Genomic DNA, 26,714 nt, shown 5'->3' with positions numbered 1-26,714 from the left:
CTGCCACAGGACTGTCTGTTTCATGCAGACAACAAACTGCAGGGCAGATGAGGAACAGGACAAGGAATTTCTTAAATAGGCTTTGCTGAAAAGCATTGGTAACAGAAAATCTGCGCTAAGTGACAAGAAAATACCAGTGACATTGCCAAAACCTTAAATATCCCTAAAAGGACACCTTTTTACTGCAGCACTTCAATCTCAAAAAAGATTTTATCAAGCACATTTTCAAAATAGTTGTGAACAGGTATTAAGCCACTTTTAGGATCTGTTGTTCTGAAGATCTAACACTGCTTTAGCAGACAACACATTTCTTGGTTCAACAGAATGCAAAAATTAAAAGCACTGCTTTCAAACGACTTCTGTAGAGATGCACAAGAGAAATGCTGCAGATGAAATACATCAGCTGGACTGATTCCACGCGTGGTTTACACCAAGAGGAAGGAAAAAACTATTGTGAACAAAGAAAGTAAAGACAAAGAACTCTAAGTTTTGAAGAAGTTTGATTTTTCTCTTCTGCTCAAACCAAAAATCAAGTATGATTGCAATGTTAGTAATTACACCTTCCGACTATAAAGCATTAACGCTGGATTATTACATCTCTTGTAATTCAAACACATCATGCAGTAGCGATTTTAGGAATACTAAGAGAACAATACCATAGAAGACTGTTGCTTAACAAACAGGATGGTAAACTCAGTTAGGTCTAACGTGATGTAATCTTACTCATCCTGGTTTGAGCTGCAGAAGAGAAACAAGTCAAAATGTTAAAGAGCAACATACAGTGCTAACAAATCCAGAACGCTCTAAAAGCAGTTTTGGAAAGATTAATGAACTTTGCTGGCACTAAACCTTATTCTACAATTTCAGTGCTCAGTGCATTCATTTACTACAAAAAGACCTTCTTTGAAACTTGGTTTGTAACAAGTCTGATAAGCGGTAGAAGTAAGAAGGATGAAATATAGGCTATAATCCTAGAATTTGATTGAGAGCTAGGTTCACGCATCTCAGAGCTCCACCAATTTCTTTGCTGTTCGATGACTGGAGTGTAGCAGGTATTCTCTAGATTTACATGGATAAATGAACGTGATGCTAATTACTGTATATTCTACCACAATAGAAAGACAACGATTCATTTTCTAAGGAGGAGGGATAAGAACATCAGCAGGAATCTGGTAATTAACATAGGCATATATAACATTCCAAAAAAACCAAACTGATAAGCATTTGCATTTATTTTAGAGCTGTTATCCAACTCCCATTCAGTCACTGTATCAATATAAAAACATAAGAAAAAATTATGGGCTTGCTGGGGTTTTTAAAAGATTTCTGTTGGAAAACAAATATTCTGCCCTTCATGTCGAATATGGTTTGTCCCAAGCGCATTGGTTTAACTTAATATTATCAGGATTTGCTTTAAGGTCTTGCTCATCAAATCTTGGTGTAGTTTGCAAAAATGTTTTTTATAATTCATTACAGGCTGCACCCACTGGAATGGTTCCAAATACTGTTACTTAAGAAAGCCTTCTATCTAAAATATTTTTAAAACACTTTGAAGAAGCAACAACAACAAAAACTTGAAAAAGTAAAGCCACAGATGACCCCAAAGATTTACCTCTCAGTGAAAGTATTGTGGTTTTTGTTTTTAAATAAACACCCCGTAACTTCTGCTCAAAAGCAAAACAACAGACACGAAGATGCGATGTGGTTACTTTCACTATAAGAATGAAAACCAAAGTTCGCTTAGGTAGCAGCAATAGCAGCTTCCACAGCCTTCCCTGGCAAATAATTTCTTTTTCAATACTTTAACATTAGCTTCTAATCTGACTAAAATACTCACAAGATTTCCTCTATTCTGTATCCTCCTTCTTAATCAAGTTTTCCTCTTGTGTTTCTTCTTAATGTTTTTGCACAGCACTAAACTGTCTTCTTCCACATTCTTGCAAAAGCTGTTATAAAGATTAAAAACAGACCAGATTTAAGCTTCTGGTCTCAACATTTCGAGAGCCCTGCACCAAGAGCTCAAGGCAACTCACAAACGCAGCTGCCATCCCATGCCCCCACTCCAGAGCTAAGGAGTGTGAGCCCCAACCCCAGGGCCAGGAGAAGAGGAGAAAGCTGCCTCGTCTGCCCTGTGATTAAAGGCAGGTGGGAGGCCTCACCTTTCCAGTCACGCACAGGTGACGACACTTAGGACTCTAAAAACCAACGGATTACCAAGCACACATCTTACTTTCATCTTCTGCACGACGATGACCCTAACTTATTGTGCACTTTAAGTTTAATCCTCAAAGCCTTCTGAAAATGTACATCAGAAGGGGTCCCAATGACTTCTGGGCGGTCTGATCACTACTGAAATACCAGCTGATTCCCCGTGAGCAGATCTGCATTGTTCTGTCAGCTTTACACATTAACAAAACAACGGTAAATTAAAGATAAACCTTGTAACAGGCACACAAACATATTTCTTCAGCCTAAGAGCCTCTGGCACCTGTGCAGGCCGGCCGGCGATGCACAGCACACGGCATCCACAGGCTCGGGCCTGCGGGGGAGGCTCTCTGCAGGACCTCGTCCCCACGGCCAGGAGCCCCCAGCTGACGGCAAGGCCAGCGGCAGCCATGGCTACAGGATGGCAGAGGTTTATCCTGCAAGGAGGTGGGGAAGGTGATCAGCTGCGAGGAGCCCCTGCGCTGCCCAGCTTGCCGCAGGACCGGGCGGCGGGACCCTACCGGAGGCTGCCCGACAGGCGCAGGGTCTGGAGCCAGGAGCGCCCAGGAGGGGCTGCCCCGGTGGGCTCGCTCAGCCTGAAGAAGGCCAAGGGGGTGTGACTGCTGCCCACCCCGCGGGTGTCCCACTACAGGGACAGCGCAGCTGGCCCCTTCTCAGAGGGGGCAGCAGAAGGCCACAGGGCGACCACCGCAAGCTGCAAGTTAACAGCAGAGAAATTCCAGCTAAATAGGAAAGGCTTCCCATGCCACCAGGTGGTTAGGGACCGGAGAGAGGCTTGGAGGGGCTGCAGAGCCTTCAGCACAGGAGATGGGCAAAGCTGGGCTGGAGACGGCCCCGAACGACCTGTGCTGACACTGCCCAGCCGGTCCCCGGGCACCCCTTGCCTCCAGCACGGGGCTCTCGCCACTGCTGATTCTGGCAGCAGCTCCTGCGGAGGGTCTGTGGAACAGCCCACGGTGTCCTAGACAGCAGGACTGAAACAGATTGCTTCAAGATGGTGTGCAGCAACAGCAAGAACTGGCTGTGATCCCTGCCGAACACACGCACGCAGCGAGCAAGGTGGACCAGCACAGACGTTTCTGCTCTCTGCGAGGCCTGTGGCAGGACCGGGAGCTGCTGCAGCGACACCACGAGCTTCGGTGCCCCCAGACTGAACCTGATCAGTGAGCAGCACGTACCCGTGCCCCCTGGGCGGCCAATGCACCTGGTACAGCTGTGTCACAGCCCCAGCCCCACCACCTGCTCATCGTGCTGGTGCTGCTCGTCCTCCCACTCTGCCCCTCGGCTTTCTGGGGACAAAGCGAGGTGCTGTGGCTGGGCGTCCGCTGGGGGCAGGCGGCTGAGGGCAGGGGCATACAAAGAGAGACAGAGGCCAGGGATGGACCCCGAGCCCTGGGAGACATCGACAGCCTGATGTCTGAGCGCAGCCTGATCCTTTCCCGTTACTTTTTTGAAGTACTGTAATAGCTCGACTGAAGCAGACTTCAGCAGAGAGCAGAGAGCAGGAATGCCAATTTTCACAGAAAGACTCCATTTTCTAACACAGTTTGTTTCCTTGCATGAATCATCCTATTATCCAGCAAGAAATGAAATTAGATCTTCCAGCTCTCAACTGAAGTTAATAATTAATGTTACTGTAAGAGTTTCCAGTCTTCCCTGGTGAAGAAACTCTTTCAAACACATTAACATTTCAATGAGCACTCCTGTCAGTCAACCCAGCAGCTCATTCCTTTGGCCTCTCTTCTCCATCTTGAAGTTTTTTGTTGCTGTTGTTTTTGTTTTAAATATCAAGTTTTATCCTCCAGCAGTACCCCCGCCTTGTCCTTAAGAGCAAATGCAGCTGTTAGCTCTGCTCCCCAGGCGTTTCTAGGCTTGGCGGATGAATTACTCTCTACAGTCTCTGTCCAGATTAGCAGAAGCCAAGCCAGCACCTACACCAAGCTGATGGATCCACTGAAGGGATCCACTCTAACCGTAGAAGTCTAATGAATGCTCAGGCTTTTGTATCCTGATTTTATTCTTCCAAGATGTTTAGACCGCATTTGGGAGGAGCAGCAAGCTGAAATCTCCACATACAGATCCTTTCAGGGGACCCTTCAGAGGAGGTTCAGGTTGGAAACGAGGAGACGTTTCTTCTCAGAAAGAGCGGCCAGGCATGGGAACAGGTTGCCCAGGGAGGTGGTGGAGTCACCGGCCCTGGGGGTGTTCAAGGAAAGGTTGAACGTGGTGCTTGGGGACATGGCTTAGTGGGTGATGGTGGTGGTAGGGGAATGGTTGGACCAGATGATTTTGGAGGTCTCTTCCAACCTCAAGGATTCTCTGAGATGCCGTTCCCGTTGAGCACGCAGGTGTGGCTGAAAGCGGGGAGCTGTGCACCGCCGGCTCCTCGGTGACTGGGGCCATGGGCGAAGCTCACTCTGCACAACTTCGACCATCTGCTTTGTCATCTTCACTGCAGCGCGCGTGCTCCTTCTGAGACTGCTTTAACCACCAGCTTTCTCCTCAGGCCATTATAAAAATGCATTTCTTGGCACCCAGAGCCTAGGAGGATGGGGAAAGGAGGGTGCCTCCAAAAGAGCATCTCATCTGGCAGCGAGAGCCAGCCGAGGTCCAAATCGCAGGAAGGGTCTGCTGCCAACTGACGAATTGCTCACTTCTTTAGCTCCTTTGCTGCTACGACCTGTACCTACGAAGGCAGATGTAACTGCACGCTTAGTCATGACTAAAAAAATTCACCCCTCTGAAGATCAGAACAAAGCTCTCCACAGCCTCTGCAAAGGCTGTACAGCGCACCGGTTCACTCAGGATTGCACCTTCTCCCCAGAAGACTTATTCTGACTGAAGATCTACAACGATCAGATTTGGAGTGATGTCCACTCCACACGTGGAGGCACTGTCCACTCACCCACCAGATCGAGTGTTGTATCCAGGAAGCAGGGAACGGAAGAGAGAATTTGGGAACGTGCTGTGCAATGAACCGTGCCGTGCACGATCCACCCTGCTCATCCCACAGGAGATGCTGTTCTCCTGGTAGCTCTTCCACCTCTCCCACTCCTCTCCTACTCACTTGGAAAAACAGCAGCCCTCTGACAAGGATTTTTTAACTTTTGGTGATGGCAAAGGATATTTGCAATTCAAAGATATACTCTAGGGCTAGAAAGCTCTCAGTTAAAGACTATGCCATCTCCTAGAAGACGAGAAGACTGTGCGGTTATCAGCGCAGGTGTAATGGGCTGGGCTTGGGAAGCTGGCAGCGAGCGGCCCCAGGCTCTCGGACGGGAAGGACAGCAAAGCTCTCCAAGGGAGCTTCCCCAGGATGCCCCCGGCATGCCTTGTGAGCAGCTGGAGGCGTGGACCAGAATTAAGATAACGTGCAAAACCCGCTGTAGTCAAAAACTGTATTAGCACAAACATGACCAATGCAGGAGAATAAATTTAAGTAATTTAGCTGGACAAGTTATTTCCTATGCATACGTGAATTTAAGCTACCTTACAGAAAGAAAAGCAGTTACCACCTTTCTAACTGAAAGGACATAAGATCACTGCTGAAAAACGCCAAAGGTACCCCTGAATTAATGCGCACAGTCGCAATCAGTTTTGGTAACACTAGCACTAGGAAACCCATGGGCTTTCGTAAAAAATACAGGATTTCTGCTTGGTAGCAGAATGCCTGTAAAACACTTAACCAGTTTACTTTATTATTACTATTATTAAGATTAATTTATCCAATGGCTGAGCTGTGTCAGCAGGTGTCTGTCTGTAGGACAGCTAGTGTGGGTTAGCGGCGTTTCGATCCACGCCGTCCTTTTGGCGTGCAGACAGGTGAACACGCACCCAGTCCCGAGGCAGCGGGACGCGCTGGGAGCTGCGTTTGTACCAGAAACGCCGTTAACTGGCAAGGCAGGTTGTTTCTTCCTTTTAATGAAATATGATTTTTTTTCCTTTGATACAGCGATTTTTAGTTTTCCATAAATAATTTCTGCACACGTGTTGAGGGTGGAAGGTTTGGTGAGGGGTTTTCTTTTATTTTTAACTGTATTACTTGCTGATAGGGAACTCCGCAAGAGTTTGTGAAATCCTATAAATAAATGGATTGTTGCTGGACAAAGCTCAGAGGTTAGCTCAGTCACTTGTTCCTAAAATGGTACTTGACACTGACTAGACTAAGAAACACTCATTAAAATATTCAACACTCATTATCCCAAACAAAGGGTGGACTTTGTGTTCTGCCAGGCATTCTGGATGCAGAGCGTAGCTCAACGCACCGAACAAAAGCCACATTGAAATCAATGTATTGCAGGAGATGTGTAATAAGGTCAGTCATTCATCGCATCAGGGCAGGACCCAGTCCCAGAGAAACACAGATGCATGTTCTTGGATGAAACAGAAAAAGGAGGGAGCAGAGGGCACAGCAATTCAAAATTTCTTAGCCAAGTTACAAAGCCCATGAACAGCTTCCATCCCGTTTTCTGTGGCGTTAGCAATGCGATACAGAGAGGTGACAAGCAGGTAGAAGCAGTAATCCCTTCACCACAGCCAGACCAATTTCCAAAATTAAGCAATTGGTATAAACTATTCAAGATTCAGACTTTTATATTTGTTTCATCAACCATACCTAACTCAGCAGCCGGTAATTACAAATATAAGCCATTTGCATAGCTATTAACATCTTAGTTCATCATCATAGACCTCAAAGTTTCAGATTAATTTTGAGTCTAGTCCTGAAGCATCACCACAGAATGGTTTGGGATGGAAGGGACCTTAAAGCCCACCTGATTCATGGGCAGGGACACCTCCCACCGGACCAGGCTGCCCAAAGCCCCTTCTCACCTGGCCTTAAATACTCCCGGGATAGACAACATCTTTCCCTACAACAGTAGAAACACAGGTGTGTACGGACATGGACGAGACCCCCGAGCCTCCCCTCCGGCAGGCTGACGGCTCCAGGCCCCCCAAGCCCCACGCTGGGCTCCCTCCCCGTCTCCTGTACCGGGGTGCCCAGAAGTGGGCCCAGCTTCCAGGTGCCGCCTCCCGAAGGATCGCCTCCCCTGGCCTGCCAGCTGATTTTTGTCTTATCTTTTCCTCCAAGACAACAAATTAATTTTATAGTGAACTACGTACAATGGTGAAGGATACTCAGGACAGTACAAATTAAGAGAAGCAGCCTGAAGGACACCAAGACAGTTTCCTTCAGACAGGTTAAATAAAGTTACATCCCCTTGCAAAAGTAACAAGATCTACAAAAAAAAAATCATTTTTGCTTCAGGTTTTTGTTTGCTTTTGTAATTACCCTGGCTGCACCAAGCAAAGGGAGGAAACTAGCTAGGAACTGCTGCAGAGACACCAAAATCCAACCGCACAGAGACTTGTCTCCTTTAACAGGCTTCTGCTTCAAGTTGTGTTGAGTTTTAAAACAATATATAGGCTTGGACATGTTACGCAACGTTATTGGCCAACACGCCATTTTATATTGCGGTTGCTCATACTAAATATAGGAAAACCTGCCCACAAGACTAGGTAACAGCTTCAGAAAATGCAACTGCTGGTAAGGAACTTACAACACCAGGAGAAGCGTCAGGAGAAGAAGAGTCAAGTGGAGCTGCCAAGCCCCAGCAGTGCCAGGAGGGGAACGAAGCAAGACAACTCCTTTAGCTTTCTCTCCGCGCTGCCGCACTTGCTCAAAGCTAACTAAAAGCAGCTTGAAGTGGTTGCTCAAAGGAACCCCGAAACCCAGGAACGTGCAAGTTACCCACAAAAATACCAGATATCACCCTAGATCAGAGCCAGAGCCATCAATAAAGTAAAGGAGTACGGCTCAAATACAGTCAGAGGTGCCATCACGAAACACTACAAGGAACTAAAAGAATTTCTTTAAAAAGTGTTCAGACAGTGGCTGGTGTGCAATACCAGGGTAAACCATTTTGTTTGTTAAGACCGCAGACAGACCATTAAATCACCAAAACACAAAATAAAAACGAGGGTTGCCGTGCTGAGATCAATTTATCAAGCAGAAAGCTTGGTGCAAAAAGGGAAAAGCCTCCCAGAATTGCTATACAATCCCGGCAGGTTCCCTGTTTCCCACCAAATACAGCCTGGACAACAAAATCTCCAAAGCAAAAGCATTCTTGCAGGGGCAAACAGAGCATTTAGTGGGGAGGACTGAGAGCTGCACGGCCACACCACGGTCTGCCCCCGGAGCCGCCCGGGCTCTGCTTCCTTCCCAAGCTCTGCAGGGAGCTCCAGTGAGAGCACCGGTGCTCACTTGAAAACCCTCTCCCTCTGCGTGCAAGTTATCCAATAAATATCAGGTACAACTCAAAAGCCATGACCAAGAAAATTCAATTAAGTACCTGAACTCTCTCAAATTCTTGGCTTGTGCACAAAACCCACAAAGCATCACGCAGAAATTCAGCTGATGCTGTCCTTCTGCAGGCCAAGACCGACAGAAGTACTCCTCTGCCAACAAGGATGAGCTGCAGAGAGCACCAACATTTCACACAACCACAGAGTGGGCTGGGTCGGAAGGGAGCTCACGGCTCCACGCACTCTCACTGTTGTCCTTACACCTGATCTATCACCCGCACAGCCACAGAGCGAGCCCGGTGAGCAGGCAGATTTCACAGACAAGCCCAATAGAAGAGATTAATTTTATGTCAGTTCAGTTCACTGAGCTGACTGGGGTTTGCATGGTCACTACACCCGATGGAAGGGAAGGGGTCGGGCCAGATCAGATCAATCAACTGCAATCTGAAAAGACGCCGCTGTAACGTTATACTTCTGCTTCTCACTACAAAGCTGTAGTGCACATTCTTACTGGACATGGAAGAAGAAGAAATTTGTTTTAAAGGTTTGTTGAACACAAACTGACACGTGTTTTGTAAATAGGCAAGCTTCACCTATCCAAAAATCTACAGTTTTTACCCCACTGTTGCATCATGGAAGTGGGGAGGAGGTTGCAGCTACAACAGAGCCACGCTCCCCAGCGGTGGTTTGCAAGTGCACAGCGGTAATTCCTACCCCGAGGTACCAGCCTGGTGCCCACGACTGCCTGATCTCTGCTGGATCTGGATTTGCTTTCCAACACATGCTGCAGAGAACAGGAACAGCCCCGGCCCTGGGCAGGGAACGGCTGGTTGCACGGCACGGGTCATGGCCAGCTTCATCGAGGAGGCTCAGCTACAAGGAGGAGCCCAAAAGTCACTGGCCTAGAGAGGCAGACTGCCAAACAGCAGCTCTTTGAAGCAGGGAGAATTCAGAGATATTTATTCTCTAGTTCTAATCATTTTCATAGCCAAAAAAAAGAGTGGCTTCTTGATAGCTAGTCAAGCTGCTGAGCTCAGGGTGACGCTGCAGGGCAGGACAGAACCCGCAGGCTGGAGGGAACAGTGCTGGAGAGGAAACGTACAGGTTCCTCCCCCAGAGCAAGGAACCAACACGGGATGGGACGGTGACTAACACAGAGAAGGCACGGCGCAACAGGCAGGCTGCCAAAGATGCAAGGTAGTAAATAAGAGTGAGAAATTAACATTAGTCACTAAGTCTGCAACCTTTTGCAACAACCTTGTCTTGTTTCATTTTAATTATCTCTAATGAAGACGCATGGCAGCTTTTTAGCCAGCCCAGTAATTTTCCAACTAGATCAAGCTCTATTCCAGCAGTAGCATGGCCAAAAGAACTCTCACTGAATTGTAAATCAGCTGAAATACATGGGAGAATCTCACAGGTCGTCTTTCCCACGTCATTGCTTGAATGCAAAAGGGTGCGTGCTTTTTGTTTTTCCCAGAACCACAGAATGGCTCGGGCTGGGAAGGACCCTACAGACCGCCCCGTTCCGACCCCTGCCGTGGGCAGGGGCACCTCCCACCAGCCCGGGTTGCTCAGAGCCCCACACAGCCCCTCCAGGGATGGGGCACCCACAGCTTCCCTGGGCAGCCTGTTCAGTGCCTCACCACCCTCTGAGTGATGAATTTCCTTCTAACATCTACGCTAAATCTGCCCTCTTTCAGTTTAAATCTGTTTTACTGGCATGCAAAGCCCACTACTTCATTAGCTACTATTACCAGACGAGAACACCTGAATGAGTATTTTCAGCTGATGGATGCAGAAATATCTCCTCACAAGATTTTTAGCTCTCAGAAACAGTGCCATGTCCATCCTATTCTTTCCTCGTGAAGCCTTCCCCAAAACCTACAAGTGAAGACAGAAAACTGAAAAACAAACAAAACCCCACAATGTACCCTATCCTGTGCTTCCATGTACTTCCTGCTTGTAATGCACCTTTCAGCTATTCAAAACATCTATGAAATATTAGGGGAAGGAAGGGGGAGACCTCTCAATGAAAAAAAGCTTTTCTAAGGCGATCGCATACCGCAGCTCTTTTCCTGCACCCACTTACCAATGACCACGTCTTTCCTGGAAAATTCTTCGTTTTTCTAAAACGGTAATCTCTTTAGCGTCAATAGAACGGTAAGCATGTTCCAGCCTTTAAGCTACGTAAGACTGGAGGCTAACGCGACATTAATAGCCAGTTTAACAGCGGAGAGGGGCTTAAACCTCTTCTGAAAAGGATGATGAATACTGCCTTTGTCTAAGACAGAAAGAGCAGAGGCTGCAACCAGAGATCAGACATGAAAACCAGAAGTCAAGAACTGACCTCATGTGCATGCACCAAACCTTAACAGCAAAGGCCGGATAAGACTCTTCAAGTCTTCCATCATAACTCAGCATTTAATAACTAGATGTTCTCTGTTTATCTTAAATATATAATTGTCATTTATTCTTTTGCTTTACAGAAACCTTTACTTCCCCCTACAGTCATTTTTTAGCTCATTATTTCTTAGTTAAGAATCTTGGCGGACTCACACTGATTTATTGCCCTTGTATATCAATGCAATAGTACCAAGCGATAAAACCCTCAATACCCATGATCTAGCAAGAAGTCTAAACAAACGGGCATTATATTAGCACCCGTGGCTCCTACATGGATATCGCTACAATCAGAAAAAATTTAGAAGAGAGACCTTGATATTTTCAGCCAAACCCCAGCTCTAAACCAGGCAGCATCAACACAGGTTGCTTAGGGCCGTCTCCAGCCCAGCTTTGCCCATCTCCTGTGCTGAAGGCTCTGCAGCCCCTCCAAGCCTCTCTCCAGTCCCTAACCACCTGGTGGCGTGGGAAGCCTGTCCTATTTAGCTGGAATTTCTCTTGCTGCTCTCTTGCTCTGCTGACAGCTGGCTGCAGGGTGGGCAGCAGTCACACCCCCTCGGCCTTCTCCTCCCCAGGCTGAGCGAGCCCACCGGGGCAGCCCCTCCTGCATGCCCTGCGCGCCTTCCCCCAGCCTTCTTGATGATCTCCATGGGACTTGCTCGGCCTTGTCAGTATCCGCCCTGAGCATGGGGGGCTCGAACGGGACACAGATGGGATCCCAGAAGCGCTGCCCGGAGAGGAATCACCGCTTCCCCTGCGATGCTCTTGCTGAAGCGCTCCAGCCTGCCTGTCACCAGAGCACGCATATCAGCAGGACTCACGGTCACTGAACTGCAGCCACAAACCATTCATCTGAGACATTAAGAAAAACGTATCTAACATCCAGCACAGAGCAACGCAACTAAAGGTGTGAGAAGATTAGAGAGGAGAAATTTCATCTCCAAAGCCAAAACTTCACCCAAAAACATCTGCCAAAACAAACACACGCACATACCAGGGTGTCAACACAGTATCTCACAGGGCTTGGTGAGAAAGGGAGTGAGAGGGCACAGTTAAGGTGAGAGATCATTAATCATCAGGTGTAAAGCACTGTTTTCATTTGCACAGTTCCTTGCTGCATCACAGCAACTTCTGCTTCCCACAAAACGGAGAGGAGTCAGCCGTTTCTGCAGCCTCCAAGCAAATTCTAGTCCTAGAAGAAGCGAGGAACACGGCATGCTGAGCTGATCCCAGGAACGTGAATGATTTAACAGGCAGCTGCCAGAAAACAAGGACGAGATCATGACATCCAGCAAGAAAAAAACAGAAAGCATCTCAAAAAAAACCCCAGCTGTTGCTAGGCGAGCACATGACTTATGTCAAAGCAAGAAAAATTCAGGAAGTCCAGATAAGAACTGGAGAAGGCTTTTCCCACAAAAAGGCCCTGGATTTTCAGAGATATCCGAACAAAAAGTTCACAATAAAATCACTCCTTCCCCAAACAATCCGTCCTTACCACTGAAGATAATCGCACTGCTGTCTCAGGAAGGCTCCCACGAGGGGAGCACCAGGGCTCGCCAGCTCGGCTCTCAGGTGCAGCCCCGAGAGGAGGGAGGGCCCGATCCTCAGGAGGCAGCCCCCAGTGGTGGTTCCAGGCCCCGTCCAATTCCTCAACAGCCCAGGGGAATTAAGTTAACAGAGGGCACCCTGGAAAGCAAAACTAACCCCAGGACACACCTGGAGAACGTCTGACCCTCAGCGGGAGTTACCTCAGGCCAGACATCCAGCGCGGGTGCGACGCCGGGGCCAGGCCGCGGGGCCAGCGGTGCGACGGCCCCGGCCAGCCTGGACTCACCCTCCAGCCCCAGCAGTGTCTCAGCTCTTCGATAAACATCAGGATGCTGAGCTTTAAACGCTGAAACCAGCCGGTGCTAAGATTCGGGTTTCCACAGCAACGCCAACAGTGACACAGAGGGCCTTTGTAACACACTCCTGCGTTATCGAACGCTATCAGCACATGTATTTTAGCTTAGAGATGCACAAGTTTGAGGGAGGACCCTGATTTCATTTTCCAAATGCTGTAATTTTGGTCTTTGAAGTACACATTGTAAAATACCTAAAAATAAAAGTGGTCACAATGTGTAGTGACACCCATTGCAGACTGCAGCTCGCAGACTCCCCTTCGCATTAGGTTTCCTGCATGGGCTAGCGGCTCAGCCTCTTGTGCAAGTTTTAGGCATCCAAAACAAAACCTTTGTCACTTGTAGGGTACAGACAAGCGAGAACACGCAGCACCCAGCCGTTGAGTCACTTCGCGGGTAGCTGCGAGGCGGGGAACATGCTCACACCGGTTATGTATGCCGAATTACGTCTAATAATCCCTCACTAGAATTAAATGCGGCAAAATGAACACAGCTACAAGCGGTTCAGAACCGACCAGGCCAGGCTTAAAAAAAAAAATCAGACTACATGGCAGGAACACAGCAGATTAAAGGCAAATTTACACGGTCAGCAGGATGAGAGAAAAATACATGTTTTTGCTAAATCAATTTAAATAAGTGTAGAGGCATTTCCTTTCTCAATAGGAATGTTAATCAATCAAAATGCAATGATTTGAAATCACGACCGAAAGCCTTAAAAAGACGAACCAGTTCCAACACACATTCTGGACATGCTCTTCCACATGTAGTCAAAGGAGATGGGAAGCGCTCCACAAAACATGAAAAAATATTAACTACAAATTTTGCTTTTAATTCTGAGGATTTTGAGGCTGCTCATTAACAGTTAGTTAAGAAAGACCCACGGCTTTGACAGCTTCCAAGAGGGGCTCTCCCAGGATCTCGCATTAAGAGTACGCACGCACAGGGTGACAAATGGCTTCCTAGGTAATTAACACCTGGTTAGTAACCGCTTATCTGCGACCTGCTCAAACCTCGTCTTTCAAGCCGCAACAGAAACTATTAAGACAAAATCAAAACTTTACAGCTCCGCTTCACGTGCCATCTGGTACTACTGCAGGGTGCGCGCACACCCCCCAGAAAACAGGGCTCGAACGGGGTGCCCCCCAGGACAAGCAGCCGCTGGGTGGTACTCGCTGCACCCACTTCTCCCCCTTCTCCACATCCAAGAGAGGCAGAGCCAACACCCTTGTGGCTGCAGCCTAGCCTTACGCTGAATTAGGCATCGATGAAGTCACATCCTCAAATCGGGGGAGAAAAATGTATGAGTTTCTTCAACATGCTAATTAGATCACAGGACAAGAAGGTACCTCCGAGATAAAAGGAGGAATAGGGCAGCACTATCAGGATAATGCCCTTTGTAAAAGGTTTGGTTACTCAATACAAGGCTGGCTCCTAATCTGTGGAATAAACGAAGTGAGGCACACAACAGGCTTCCAAAATACAGTAAACTCTAAAAAGGGGAAAATTGTACTCTGAGGAACTGGGGGCCTGCTACTTCAGCAGCTCTGGAGACTTCAGTTACCAAATAATTTGGACTGGATGTCTCCAGTCAAAGCTCCTGGTCAAAGCAGGGTCAACACTGATTTCAGACCAGCTGTCCTGGGACTTTGTCCTGCTGGATCTAGAAAAGCTCCAGAGATCTTCCAGCCTCTCTGCTCCAGTGCTGAACTGTACCACGGACGGAGGAACAGATGCACAAAGACGTAAGTGGCAGGTAAAATACAGAACGTTTCTTTGGCAAGGTGAAAAAAATGCTGCACGAAGTGTGTGCTGCAGCTCTTACTCATCAGTGAGGCTACAATGACACAGCACAGAAAAGCCTACTTTTAGCTAACAGCAGGTTACGGGCAGGACCAGAAGGAAGCTCGTTAATGAGAGAAACACCTGCGGTATTCTCAGCCTGCTAATGCCCTAATAATAACCGGGTTTGTTTCATACCAAGCCTCTTACCAACCATTACTGTTAGAAGAGGATTAGTATCACAACTGTGGGCAAAAGCCTGTACAAGACCTAGCAAAGGAAACGACAATACATTAGATGAAAGTCCTCCTGCTGCATGAGACCGGGGGTTCAGAGGTAGGGAAGGATTACTAATGGAGAACACGGGAAACAAGATGCATGCTGCTTTCTGGGGTTATCTCGTAAGCCTCTGCTCAGGGACTACAGGTGAATCACCACTACGGATACCATCAGGACACAGGTGTGTCACAATGTGTTCAGACCAACCTACCCTGCAAGGCAGAACGAAACCGCAAAGCTCCTTCACATAAGAAACAGAAACAAGAAGTGCCTCCTCGGGCCAAAGCTGCAGGAGCAGGGATTATTCACCCATCCTGGCTGAACTTCCACGTGAACTTTCAGCATCGCGTCTGTTATTTCCTACTTGACTTCAAGAAGTTAACTTTTTTCTAGAGACACTGGAAAGAAAAGGCATCCGTCCTTTCCATGCCTCCCACCACTCCCATCACCACAAACATCGTAACAGGCAAACTCAAGAAACCCTTATTTTCTCCACTTGTTTGCTAAGTGGAGAAAAACTTTGCTAAGTGGCTTGTCCACTAACACTTCCAGAAGGCACCAGATGAGACGTCTTTAAACAAACGTACCGCAGACTTCACAGCCGTGATTCTAGCCAAAGCCCTGGACTCATGAGACCCAGAGAGCCAACTTGGCACCTCTCAGCCACCAAACCGCAGATGTCTCGCCCTCCCCTACCTCTTCACACACACCCGCCACCCCAACCCCACCACATACCTCTCTCGCCGTCTCTGGCAGCCACTGCAGGTCACCAGCCCAGCAGAGAGGTGGGGAGCTGACTGCAAATTAGCAATTTGTATTGGATCATGGAAGGGCCTGAGGCAACAACAAGAAAGCAGGGCCTCCCTCTCAGCAGTGGAAATCCAGTAGGTTCCTATCAGCTGCTCCATACACCACTGCCTAACACCCCCAGCCAACTCCAACTGCTAAACGAAGGTGGTGCAAAGCACTCAGCCACCGGCAACGCTCAGTGACCCACAAGGGGCAGGAAGACTAACATCAGCTGAGCCCCCACGCCAGCTCCCCCAGCAGCAGGAACACAGAGCTGATGGGGGAGTCACGGCATGCAGCTCAGTGCTTTGCACTGACCCAACAAGTCCAGGCTTCAGTTCATTTTTAATAAACTGAGCTAAAAAACTGCATCCATTCGGGAGCTGTTGAACTGACCCTGATGTAAGGAGCGCAATCAATTTAAATGTCTTGTTCAAACTGCATGCAGCAACAGGTTAGAAGTCCCCAGAAGGTAACAGTCAAACTGGAGCAGATGAGCTGGCCTTCCCCAAAGCAGATACATCCTGGGCATAGCAAAGTTCAAGCTGGTGCCCTGGAGAAGCACAGAGACCCACAGCAAGACCCAGCTTCTCACACCACCGTCACCTTTCTCCTTCTCCTGCTGGCCACCGCTGCCCTGCATCTTCCCTTCTGGCAGACCTGGTGCTCACCTAACTACAGACTAAACTGGTCTATTGCACTCCTGCATTTTCCCCAGACCAATTTGTTGATTAAGAAAAGGAAGAACCAGATCAGAACCTCTTCAGCTGGAAGCCAGCTTCATTTCCAGGTACCTGGGCTTGTCCATCACGGGTGCCCTCAGCCTGGCCTCTTCCTTCCCATGGCAAAACCCGACGCTTCCCTTCCATGCTAAACCCTGAGGACACTATCTTCTTCCACTCGGCACGCAGCATGTTGGGATCACCTGGTCACCTCCCTGCCACCAAGCAGGAAACCTCCTGGCTTCCAGGGACTTAGGGCTCAAGGACCTTTCAGACACAGGATCTGTGTCTCTGGGTTCAAAACCAAGAAAGCGGGGCCATCCATTTATAGAGGGAAGTCAGCTTTGTTCATCTTCATGCAGCTTTTTTTTTTTATTGGTCATGAAATTTTGGGGAAAAAGATGGCATTTGTTCAAATAGACAAAAAGTTTGAGTGAAGTGTCTCTACTTCTGTTTAACAGAAGAAGCGATGCTAAATTTCCCATAGACACACCAAAACCAAGAAAGAAATACAGCCTGGCTAGTGTTCAGCAGAAAAGAATAGGGAGAATGGGAAGAAATGTCCCCATTCTGATTTCTTAATGATGAGAAAGTTAAACATTTTTATTCCGAAAGCTGACAACAGAGGAACCAGATAAATAGAGCAGGAGAACTGCAGGCAGAGCACAGAAACAAATCCTTTGGCTCTCCTCCCCTGAACGTACCCCAGAAACCTTCCTCCCTGCTGTTTATCTTCCAGATCACCTCATCACTGGAAGGTAAAATGCTGCTTCTCCCTCTGAAAAGCTTCACCACCACCGCAGTCCTCCCCCCACAGGGGTAGGGGAACAGAACAGAGCAGCGCCTCTTGAACTGCGATGACCGCCTTACGTGCGCACGGGCACCAAAGCCTCCGAGGCAGCGCTCCCAGGGTCTCAGGCCTGGTGTCCCTGGGCAGAGGCCAGACCCTGCGCTGTCCCCAGCCAAGGCAGTTACCGCAGGCGTACGCAGTACAATAGGCCGCACAAAGATGCTTAGAAAGAGTAAGACTTCGAACTATTTTCAATTAAACCCAAACACATTAAAGCACAAATTATATTACTGCACTTCCAGTCTCAAGACAGGATTATTCAAAACTGGAAACCACCAAAGGAGAGATGACAGCGTGGTTGTGCTCCATTCTGCACAGTTCTGTTACTCTGCAGTGGGTAAACAGTATTAGAAAAAGAAAACCTATCCTGAGTTGGCATGACACCAATACAACAACCCTAAGCCAAGCAGTTAGGCACAAAAATAAGGTACTATAGCGTAATAGCTAAGCACAACTCATTCGTGGAGTTATTCCTGCCAGCGTTCTCAGAATTGTAGATATTTCTTCTGATTATGCAAGGTTGTTAATTCCTGGAAATCAGGATTCTGACAAATATCTACATCCTGCCAGCGCACAGGAATTTAAGTTAAAGGAAACGAGGGAGGAAAAAAAAAAAGCACAATTACAAATATACAGTTTGTTGCCCAGTCAAGACATCATCTGGAAGACGCAGAGAGATTTTTAAAATACATTCAAAGAATCAAGTTTGTGGATTGTTTTTTAAACTATTTTAACTGCAGTTGGATTTAAGACCTGTGCAATTTAACCACATCTCTTATTTTATAATGAATTACTAGAAAAATCACTGATCTTTTGTGCAAAAACGATCTCTTTCATAAGGTGTTCTTCCTTCTTTTTGGGAGGGAAAAAGACAGGGGAGTGGGAGAAGAGAGCGCTCCAGCATTTGGAGCTCAGCAGTTATTTTTAAGAACCCCATGCTGGAAAAAGTTGGCATGACAGCGGGTTAAGTACTTCTGAAAGCTGCAGATCTAAACCCAGCTGAAGGTAAAACCCCGTGCAGATTTTAATAATGAAATGGCAGCAGCTCAAATGCTGAGCCGAGCACACCAGCAGCAGAACTGCATTCCTTTCTCCTGGTGCGCACGGCGAAGTCATTCAGCCTGCCATTCACACGCTTACCAAGCTCAACTGAAAATCAGAGCGTGCACAAGATTACTCTTAATTTCTTTTAAAAAGGGATGGAGCTGCCTAGTACCATTTCTTTTACAGCTAAGTAAAACCCCTCTTATTCAACACAATTAAAATGAGCGTTTTAAGGGGAAGTAGCAAAGAATGTGAAAGATGAAGGCATTCAGGAAAGTTAGTGAGATTTTCTCTGCTCACTGACACCAGCATTTACAAAACTGACTAAATCAAGACACTGCTGCACTGATATTGCAGCTGACTTTTTATTGACCTAAGCTGTTAGCAATAATCCAACCCTCACTGTTACTAAAAGGCCTAGAGATTTCCAGCTTCCAGAAAAGCCCCAGTTCATACGCCACAGAGTTTAATTAAGCAAGAGGTCTTGGCCCCATATAATCTCCTAGGACTAAAAAAGGCTGTTGGTTCAGGCTGACTCAGCCGAAATCATATTTAACCCTGCTAGTTAGCTACCGAAGAGGCTGTACCTACCGTAGCTCTTGCAGCACTAGTGCACAGCTGCTTCACATAGCCCCCATGGCAGACACCTCATTCGGCTTCGCGCAGCATTACCCGCACGTGCAAATGAATAAAGATAACAGCACCAAGCCCCACAGTCTCTGACACGGCCTCTGGGATCACACAGCACCTGTGGAGACGGTCTGCCTTGCATCACAAGCTGTGTTTGGCTTAGAAAGGGTAAGTGTTACAGCCATTGAACCTCCCATCATCTGAAGATGCAACCGCAACCCAGAGGCTGCAGCGGTGCGCTCTTTCAGCCCGTAACATCCTAAAATATTCAGTTTCGTCCCTACTGACAGCTAAGTTCACTTGGCACTCACATTACGCCTGGTTGTGTTTTCAAAACGGAAAGGAATCCTGTTAGATATTCACCAGACAGCTCCCAGAACAGCTGTGCCTGTACGACTGAGCCGACTGCTGCAGCAGAAAGGCCTCCCGCTGTCCGGCGAGCGCCTCCACAGCTGCGGGGCTCCCAGCCCCTACTCGCTCCCCAGGAAAATGGCAGAAGCCTACGGCAACACCGGGTTTACATTTAGCACTACACAGTGCCCTCCAACGGCCGGCCCCCATCGCCAGGCTGCGAAACAAGGGCACCCGGGAGCTTCTCGGCCCTCCCTGCCACCAGGGCTCAGGAGCGCGGCCCGGCCGCCCGCAGGACGCCGGCACGGTGCGGTGCGGTGCGGTGCCGTGAGGTGCCGTGAGGTGCCATGAGGTGCCGTGAGGTGCCGTGAGGTGCGGTGCCGTGAGGTGCCATGAGGTGCCGTGAGGTGCGGTGCGGTGCCGTGAGGTGCCGTGAGGTGCCGTGCGGTGCGGTGCTGTGAGGTGCCGTGAGGTGCGGTGAGGTGCCGTGAGGTGCCGTGCCGTGAGATGCCATGAGGTGCCATGAGGTGGCCTGACCGCGCGTGCTAAGGTTGCTCCGCACCCCCAGACCCTCCTCTGAGCACAAACCACCTTGAACATCTGTACATTAATCTTACGTTATTAAAGCTAGGAACGTACTTAGCATCAGTAATAATGGCCAAAATATGCTGAAAACTCCTTAAAAGCAAGCTTAAAATGCAAGCTTTTATAAAAATCCCAAATCTATCGACCTACCAAGGAGAACCACAACCTATTAATTTTGTTGTTATGCCACTGCGAGTACACATGCGAGGCCTTTCAATTATGAAATGCTACCTCATCTGGACTTTTTAATCATCGTTTGAAGTTTTACATGCTATCTCTGGGAAGCCAATGCACTTAGAATCTATAAAACCAATTCAGGAGTTTTTTCCATTTACAAAGTCAATAAAAAAAAAAGTTACATTCTGAATCGCTTATTGCCTAGATGCTGCGCCTCTGCTGCGACCAAAAGAGGTCCTTCCTCACTCCGATGAAAAAGTTATGCTTTTATATAAGCAGAATATTCAGAGCAGAAACAACAGGCCTCTATTTTTAAGAGGTCTGCGTTCCCAGACGGAACAGCTCAGTTGGAAGGGAGCTGCGCAGATCACCCAGTCCGGCTGCCCGAGCCCTTCAGGGCTAACCCAACACTACAGCGAGTTAGTGAGGGCGCTGCCCGATTGCCTCAAACACTGACAGCCTCGGGGCCTCAAGCACCTCGCTGGGAAGCCTGTGCCAGTGTCCGACCCCCTCACGGTAAGGAAATTTTCCTAACGCCCAGCCCGAACCTCCCCTGGCGCAGCTCGGGCCATTCCCGTGTGTCCCGCCAGCGGTTCCCAGGGAGCAGAGGCCGGTGCCTGCCTCCGCGCTTCCCTCCTCGGGGTCACCTCTCCAGCCCGGGCAGCCCAGGGGACTTGTGCCTCTCCTCAGGCGTGCCTTCCAGCCCCGCTGCCAGCCTTGTTGCCCTCCTCTGGGTGCTTTCCCGGACCTTAACAGCCCTTTCGCACTGTGGAGCCCAGAGGTGCACAGAGAACCCACAGCAGTGCTAACTACAAGCGTGCCTCGGGAACTCCCACTGATCCTGCCCCACAGCGGCCATGCTCTGAGCCTGAGCTGGGGGAGCCGGACGATGCCGCACGGGGCAGGGGAAGCCCCGGTGCTGCTCGCCCACCTCCCAGCTTCGCGCTGGGGTTCGGCAGCCCCGGACGACGCTCCGCTGCCGCCCGCACGCCGCTTCCCCCGGGCCTCAGCAACGCCCGGCGCCATCCGACCTCACCGCGGCCATCCCAGCAGCACCGTGCTGCTGCTCCTGCTGCTGCCCTCCGGCACCGGGCGCCGCCCCGCGAGGCGATACAGCTTGAAGCCACTCGGCACGCTCCTGCCCCTCCAGGGGCCCGCTGCTGACAGCCTGAGCTCGAAAAAGCTCCAGCTGCACAACTGCAGCGCTGAAGCAGGGTGAGCAGCAGGAGCATCCTCAGACAGTTGTAGCATACATCAGGAAACATTACAATCTTCTAGGACGCGGATGCTTCCCCCACCAACTCCTCATCGCGCTTATTTCAAAACCGTACGGCTTGCTTAGAGTGCAACATGGAGAAACGCACCACCGAGCTCCGCTATGTCATTGAGTCAAGTGGGGAAAAACACTGAGCCTTTTTTCCTCGGTAATAAATCGTTAATCAGTAACCAGCGCAATAACACCCTCCTTCTGAAGCCTTCCTTCACAGCCTCGTCTCAGGGACGGGGCTGCAACACACGTGGATGAACGTCACTAACAGGACATTCAAGTACGGGGGGAAAGACACCCCCGAGGGAGATCTCTGCAGGGCAACAAACCCACCAGGAACACAAAGACCAGACAAAAGCCAGCTTCCCACGTGCCTCATTGTGAAACACTGCGCACCAAGAGGCTGTTTCTCCATTGTACTGCAGCCATGTTCGTTGCTCACCTCGTGGCCCAAACTGTACTTTACCATGGCATCATTTTGGCAAGTCTTAGTTTTATCCTGTACCCTGATATTGGATAGTACAGAAAAACCTAGACTTTAAAGAAACCCATCTCATGTAGAGGCTGCGCTTCCTTCACACCTGAAAACTGTTTTTACGCGTATGTGCTAAAACAATGCCTCACTGGTTTTAATCTCAACAGAGGGCCGAGGAGGCTCTTGAGATCCTGAAGTTCTTCGGGCTTCATTCCTTGGTGTGCCCAATACAGCACGTGAGAACAAAGACGAGAAGAGATCAAGCAGCAGTGACTATAACCCGACCTACTTCTTATACGGCATATGCAACGACCTCAAGAATCGGGATAATTTTCACACAAGTAAGCTCCTCTTCCGCAGCTTCTAACGCGTGACAGAAAACAATCTCTATAGGAAGTTTTTCTTTTCAGTGTATTCAATCAAAAGTCATAGGAGTTGAACTGAACTTGAAAGCAGAGGACTGGTGGAATTGTAGAGAGCAGAGTCCCGTATGGACCTCTTTGCCTTTATCCTGAAATAGATAAAGGCAGGAAGAGGGCAGATGAATACAAACAGCACGCAAACTCTTTAACAAGTGCAACAGTTGCAATGAAGAAATACTGTTTTTTCAAAGTTCTTTTTCTAAGGACACAAGTTTATTCAACAAAATAGGGTACAAGAAGCTGCAAGTTTTTCCTCTGCCCAAGCACTGTGAGAAGCAGGAAGGGAACGCTTGTGACAAACTTCAGGTTACCTTGGGCCACGCTCTATTCGGTGACTCCAGAAACTTCCCTAAGGGACATATTATCTCCTTTCTTCTTTACAGATAAAAGAAAAGGCTAAAACCTGAATTAAGTTCATGGGATTAATCTTGTAATTCCCCAAATCAGCGGCCCTGACGTGTTCAGCGTTTCAGGAACTCCCTTAGCTAGAAGCTGGGGAAAACCGCTGCTGTGAGTTGTGCTGCTGCGAGCCCTGCTCCCCGCCGCTCGGCTCCCGAGGCCGGCACTGAAGACCTGTCATTGCTAGCACCAGGAGCACCCAGCTGACGGCAACTCCACAGACCAGGCGCGTGCGATGCATATACAGCTCAGGTTAAGAGCAGCAGTGCTCTACGCAGAAACAAAAACATTTTCAGCTCCTAAACACCAGTATATTTGAAAGTTATGCTGCTTAAAGACTGCGTGAGGGCACCTAAGCTTCCAGTGGATCATGTGAACACCGCTCCACAGAACCACAGAGGCTGAGGGTGGCAACAGGATCTCTCGGGGGCATCTTGCCCAAACGGCCAGCCCAGCAGGGCCCCGAGCAGGGTGCCCAGCCCCACATGCAGGCGGCTGCTGGAGACCTTCCCGAGCAGCCCCCAGCCCCTCTCTGGGCAGCCTGGGCCAGGGCCGTGGCACCCACAAAATGAAAAATTTGTAGAAGCAAATCTGATTTACAGGGAATTTTAACCATTAAGTTAATCTAAAATTTGTGCAATTCATATTTCCAGGGATGCAGTTCTAGGAAGACACCATTTAAAGAAAAGTGGAGTCTGTCAGTAGACAAATGCAATGGTCGGCTTGTCATTTGTAATTCACTAAGTCCCTAAACCACTGAGTCTCTAAACACCAAGGAATAAAGAAAAATTAATAGCCTATACGTCTCTAGATGTGATCTGGCCTCCCAAGACTAGCACAGAGACTTTGCTTGTCAAAACCAAAAAGACACGTCGAGTCCAAGCCAACGCTAATGGGAAGTCGTGGTCCCCTGAAGCCAACACACAACGGAACTGTAAACATTCCTGCCTTTCTCAACCGCTCTCCAGATTTACCTTCATGAAGCTTACAGCTGGTTTCCCCAGGGAGATTCCCCTCCCTCGGTGCTTTCCTTTCCCCTCGTGCTTACCGAAGCCCTGACAATGCTTTAGCCAGGTGGGGTGTTCAAGCCAAAGCCGATCGGGCTGCACAGTGCTGCCTCTGTTCTTCTCCGTGCAGTTCCTCACCCTGTCCCTTTTTCCTTTTCTTCCACCTATTTCCATTTGCAGTCTCTTCTCGTATTTTTAGATTACCGCTGCTCTATTCTGTCCAGCATGGTCACGATTCTACAGCAGCACAGAAAATTTATAATTGGTCCACTGTCCCTAAAAATAAGGTGACTTCTACGGTCACCGCTACATTCGTGATGTGGGACCACCGTGGGGCATCTCAGGGAGACCAAAGGCCGCCTTCTGTAAGCTGCTGTTTTCCAGAGGAGGGACAGAAGCCTCCCCCCACCTGGACGGCTGTACCGCAGCACCACGGGCAGGCCAGGCCCCCCGACCCCCCGGGGACACAAGGAGCACGGCAGCGGCGGCTCTCGCCCCCTTCAGATCCCGTCCGCCCGGGAGGCGAGGCCGGGTGGTGAGGCTGCACAGGCTGCACACCTGCACGCAGCGCAGCTCTCCCCTGGTGCATTTCTCCTCAACGTTCTGCACAAGCACCAGCATATGCCGGGGAAGGAGGCAGGGACAAAAGGCATCAGCGAGCACACGCACAACAAAAGCAGCCGCCAGACTCGAGTGTTCTGTTCTCAGCCACCTATTTGGAACACGGCAGCTTTGCCCACAGGTTTCCATTTTCCTGATGGATAAAACCTGCTAATGCACTCCAAACCATAAATGCATACAACCCCTACAAATTGCTTGGGGATTCCGCATCAGCGCGGCCAGCCCAGCTCTGCTGGCTGCCCCTCCGGCTCACCGAAGCCCCCCAGCAGGCCGGCAGCACATCGCAGGGCACGCCGCAGTGGGTCCCCGTTATCTGGGGGATCGGCGGCACCGACCTGGTGGCTCTGAGAAATGGGGGCCAAGAGGGGGAGGAAACCAGACTGAATTGTTCTGGGGATTCCTGGAGCCACGGCTGTGCTGAAGCAGACTTGTTCTTGCATGAAGGCTTACCGAAACAAACTGGGGAGAAAGGAGATTGTCCTCCAGTTCTGTGCTTGCTGTCTCAAGCACCTGAGCCTCTCGTGATGCCCTCTCTTCTCCCTACCCTTGCACACACACAGAGCGTTTAAATCAGGTTGCTCTCGCAGCTTTATAAACCAACAACAGCCACACTAACCAGCTCCCTCCCCGCACGAAACACCCACTCGAGGCAAAGAGCCTTCCTTCCGATCGGAATTAAACGGTACGATCACCCAGCCTCGGCGCAGCTCGGATGGAATAGGAAACGAAGCGGTCTGGCAGCTCCCGCAGCCGGGATGTTTCTTTCACGCCCAGTCCCTCCCGCAGCACCAAGGACGGGCGGGCAGCCCTTCGGGCCGGCTGACGCCGTGACAGCTCTCGGCGTTCCCTCCCGGAGAAGCGCGAGCTGGGCACCGACCGCGCGCAGCGGGCACCGGCACGGCAGCAGCGGCACGGCTCGGGCCTCGCACCGCCCGCCGGGAACGGAGCCCCCCGCGCACCGCCGGGGAGCCGGGCTGGGGCCCCGGCCCTTTGTTCCGCGCGCACCTGCCGGGGGGCGCCGCCCGGGGGTGCTGCCGGCGGCGGGGCCGAGCCGAGCCGAGCCGAGCCGAGCCGCCCTCCCGGCCGCTCCCGGGGCGCCCTCCCGGACCGACCCTCGACCTTCGCCCGGGGCCCGCGCGGCCGGGCCGGGCCCGCAGGTGGGGCGCGGGGGCGGCCACCCCCGGGGGGCACCGGCACCCCCCCCGGCCCCGGCCCCAGCCCCCGCCCCGTCCCCGCGGCCGTGCCCGCACCCACCTCCTCCTCGGACAGCCCGTAGACCGGCTCCACCGCCGCGGTCGCCATGGAGCCGCCGCGGGGGGGGCGCCCCGCTCGGCCGCAGCTCCGCGCAGTCCGCGCCCGGGGGCTCCGCCGCCCCGGCCCAGGTGAGGAGGAGCCGGAGCCGCCGCCGCCCTCCTCCTCCTCCTCCTCCTCCTCTTTCTCCTGCTGCTGCCGCCGCTGCTGCTGCTGCTGCTGCTCGCCCGCGGGCGGCGGAAGGCGGCAGCGGAGCCGAGCGCCGGCGGGAAGGGGCCGGGGGCGGCGCTGGGCGCCGCCGCTCGGGGGCGGCGCTGGGGCCCGCACCGCACCGCTACCGCCCGGGCTGGGGCTGGGGCTGGGGGCCGCAGGAAGCCCGCTCCGCGCCGGGCAGCCCCGGCGGCGGCCCTCTGGGGCGGGGAAAGGGCCGCGCGGGCCCAATGGCGGCGGCGGTTGTTGGGGGCGGCCGAGCCCCGCCGGGCCGGGCCGGGCCGATTCGCTGCGGGGCGGGGCGGGGCGGGAGGCCGAGGAGCCGCACAAAGGCGCGGGGGCGGCGCGGCCCGCGCGGGGCTCCCGGCAGCGCCCCCCGCCCGCGCCCCCCCCCCGCCGGGGCCCGGGAGCGGGGAGCGGGCGCCCCCCGGCGGCGGCCGGGGCTGCGGGGCCTGGGGCTGCGGGGCCGGGGCTGCGGGGCCGGGGCTGCGGGGCCTGGGGCTGCGGGGCCTGGCGGGGCTTCCCTCGCCGCCGGGGGGGTCCCTGGTTCTCGGGGGTCCGGGCTGCGAGGGTGGAGCCGCCGGGCAGGCGGCAGGCGGGGGCTCCCTGCCGGGCGGAGGGGCTGGGGTTGGGGCTGGGGGTGGAGGTGGGACTTGCCCGGGCCCTGAGCTCACGGCTCTCGCTCGCAGCTTTGATTTATTTATTTATTTATTTTTCCCTAATAAATAACAGCCGCCACAGGGGCAGCGAGAGAAAAGCAAAAGGCGTCCGCAGGCCCCTCACGCAGCGGCTGTTATTCCCTGTCAGCTTTCCATCGTTCTAGACTGTGTCCTTTAAGAAAGCAAAATACTCTGGGCATTTGCAGCCGGGTTACTTCTGAACAAAATCAAGGCACGCTTCAGCTCTAAATTACTTCCTTATTTGATTTCTGCTCCTTCCTTAATTGTCTGTAGTCCCCTGCCAGCCATGCCCCACCCGTGCTACTCTCACCTTTATTATCCGTCTGCTATCTTTTGGCAAGAT

General features: G+C 50.9%; 1 protein-coding gene across 11 annotated transcripts in view; it reads right to left on the bottom strand.

Annotated features, from left to right (window-relative positions):
- NEDD4L (NEDD4 like E3 ubiquitin protein ligase) overlaps nucleotides 1–25,967 on the bottom strand; it is a 149,927-nt gene extending 123,960 nt beyond the window's left edge. For 2 of the 11 annotated variants that reach the window (XM_080571934.1, XM_080571916.1), the window contains exon 1: nucleotides 25,485–25,965. In XM_080571934.1, coding sequence (XP_080428060.1) covers nucleotides 25,485–25,532 — 48 coding nt within the window. In that variant the 5' untranslated portion in view covers nucleotides 25,533–25,965. Of the gene's footprint in view, nucleotides 1–1,837; nucleotides 1,947–2,033; nucleotides 2,135–25,484 lie in introns of those variants that run through there. The other 9 variants (XM_080571933.1, XM_080571915.1, XM_080571935.1 and 6 more) reach the window with 7 other exon arrangements.
- Between the last annotated feature and the right edge of the window lie 747 nt (nucleotides 25,968–26,714).

Source organism: Anser brachyrhynchus, assembly GCF_964034855.1.
Source record: "Anser brachyrhynchus genome assembly, chromosome: W".
Classification (NCBI taxonomy): Eukaryota; Metazoa; Chordata; class Aves; order Anseriformes; family Anatidae; genus Anser; species Anser brachyrhynchus.
The sequence above is the reverse complement of the archived record's forward strand: the minus strand, read 5'-3'. Positions and strand labels throughout refer to the sequence as shown.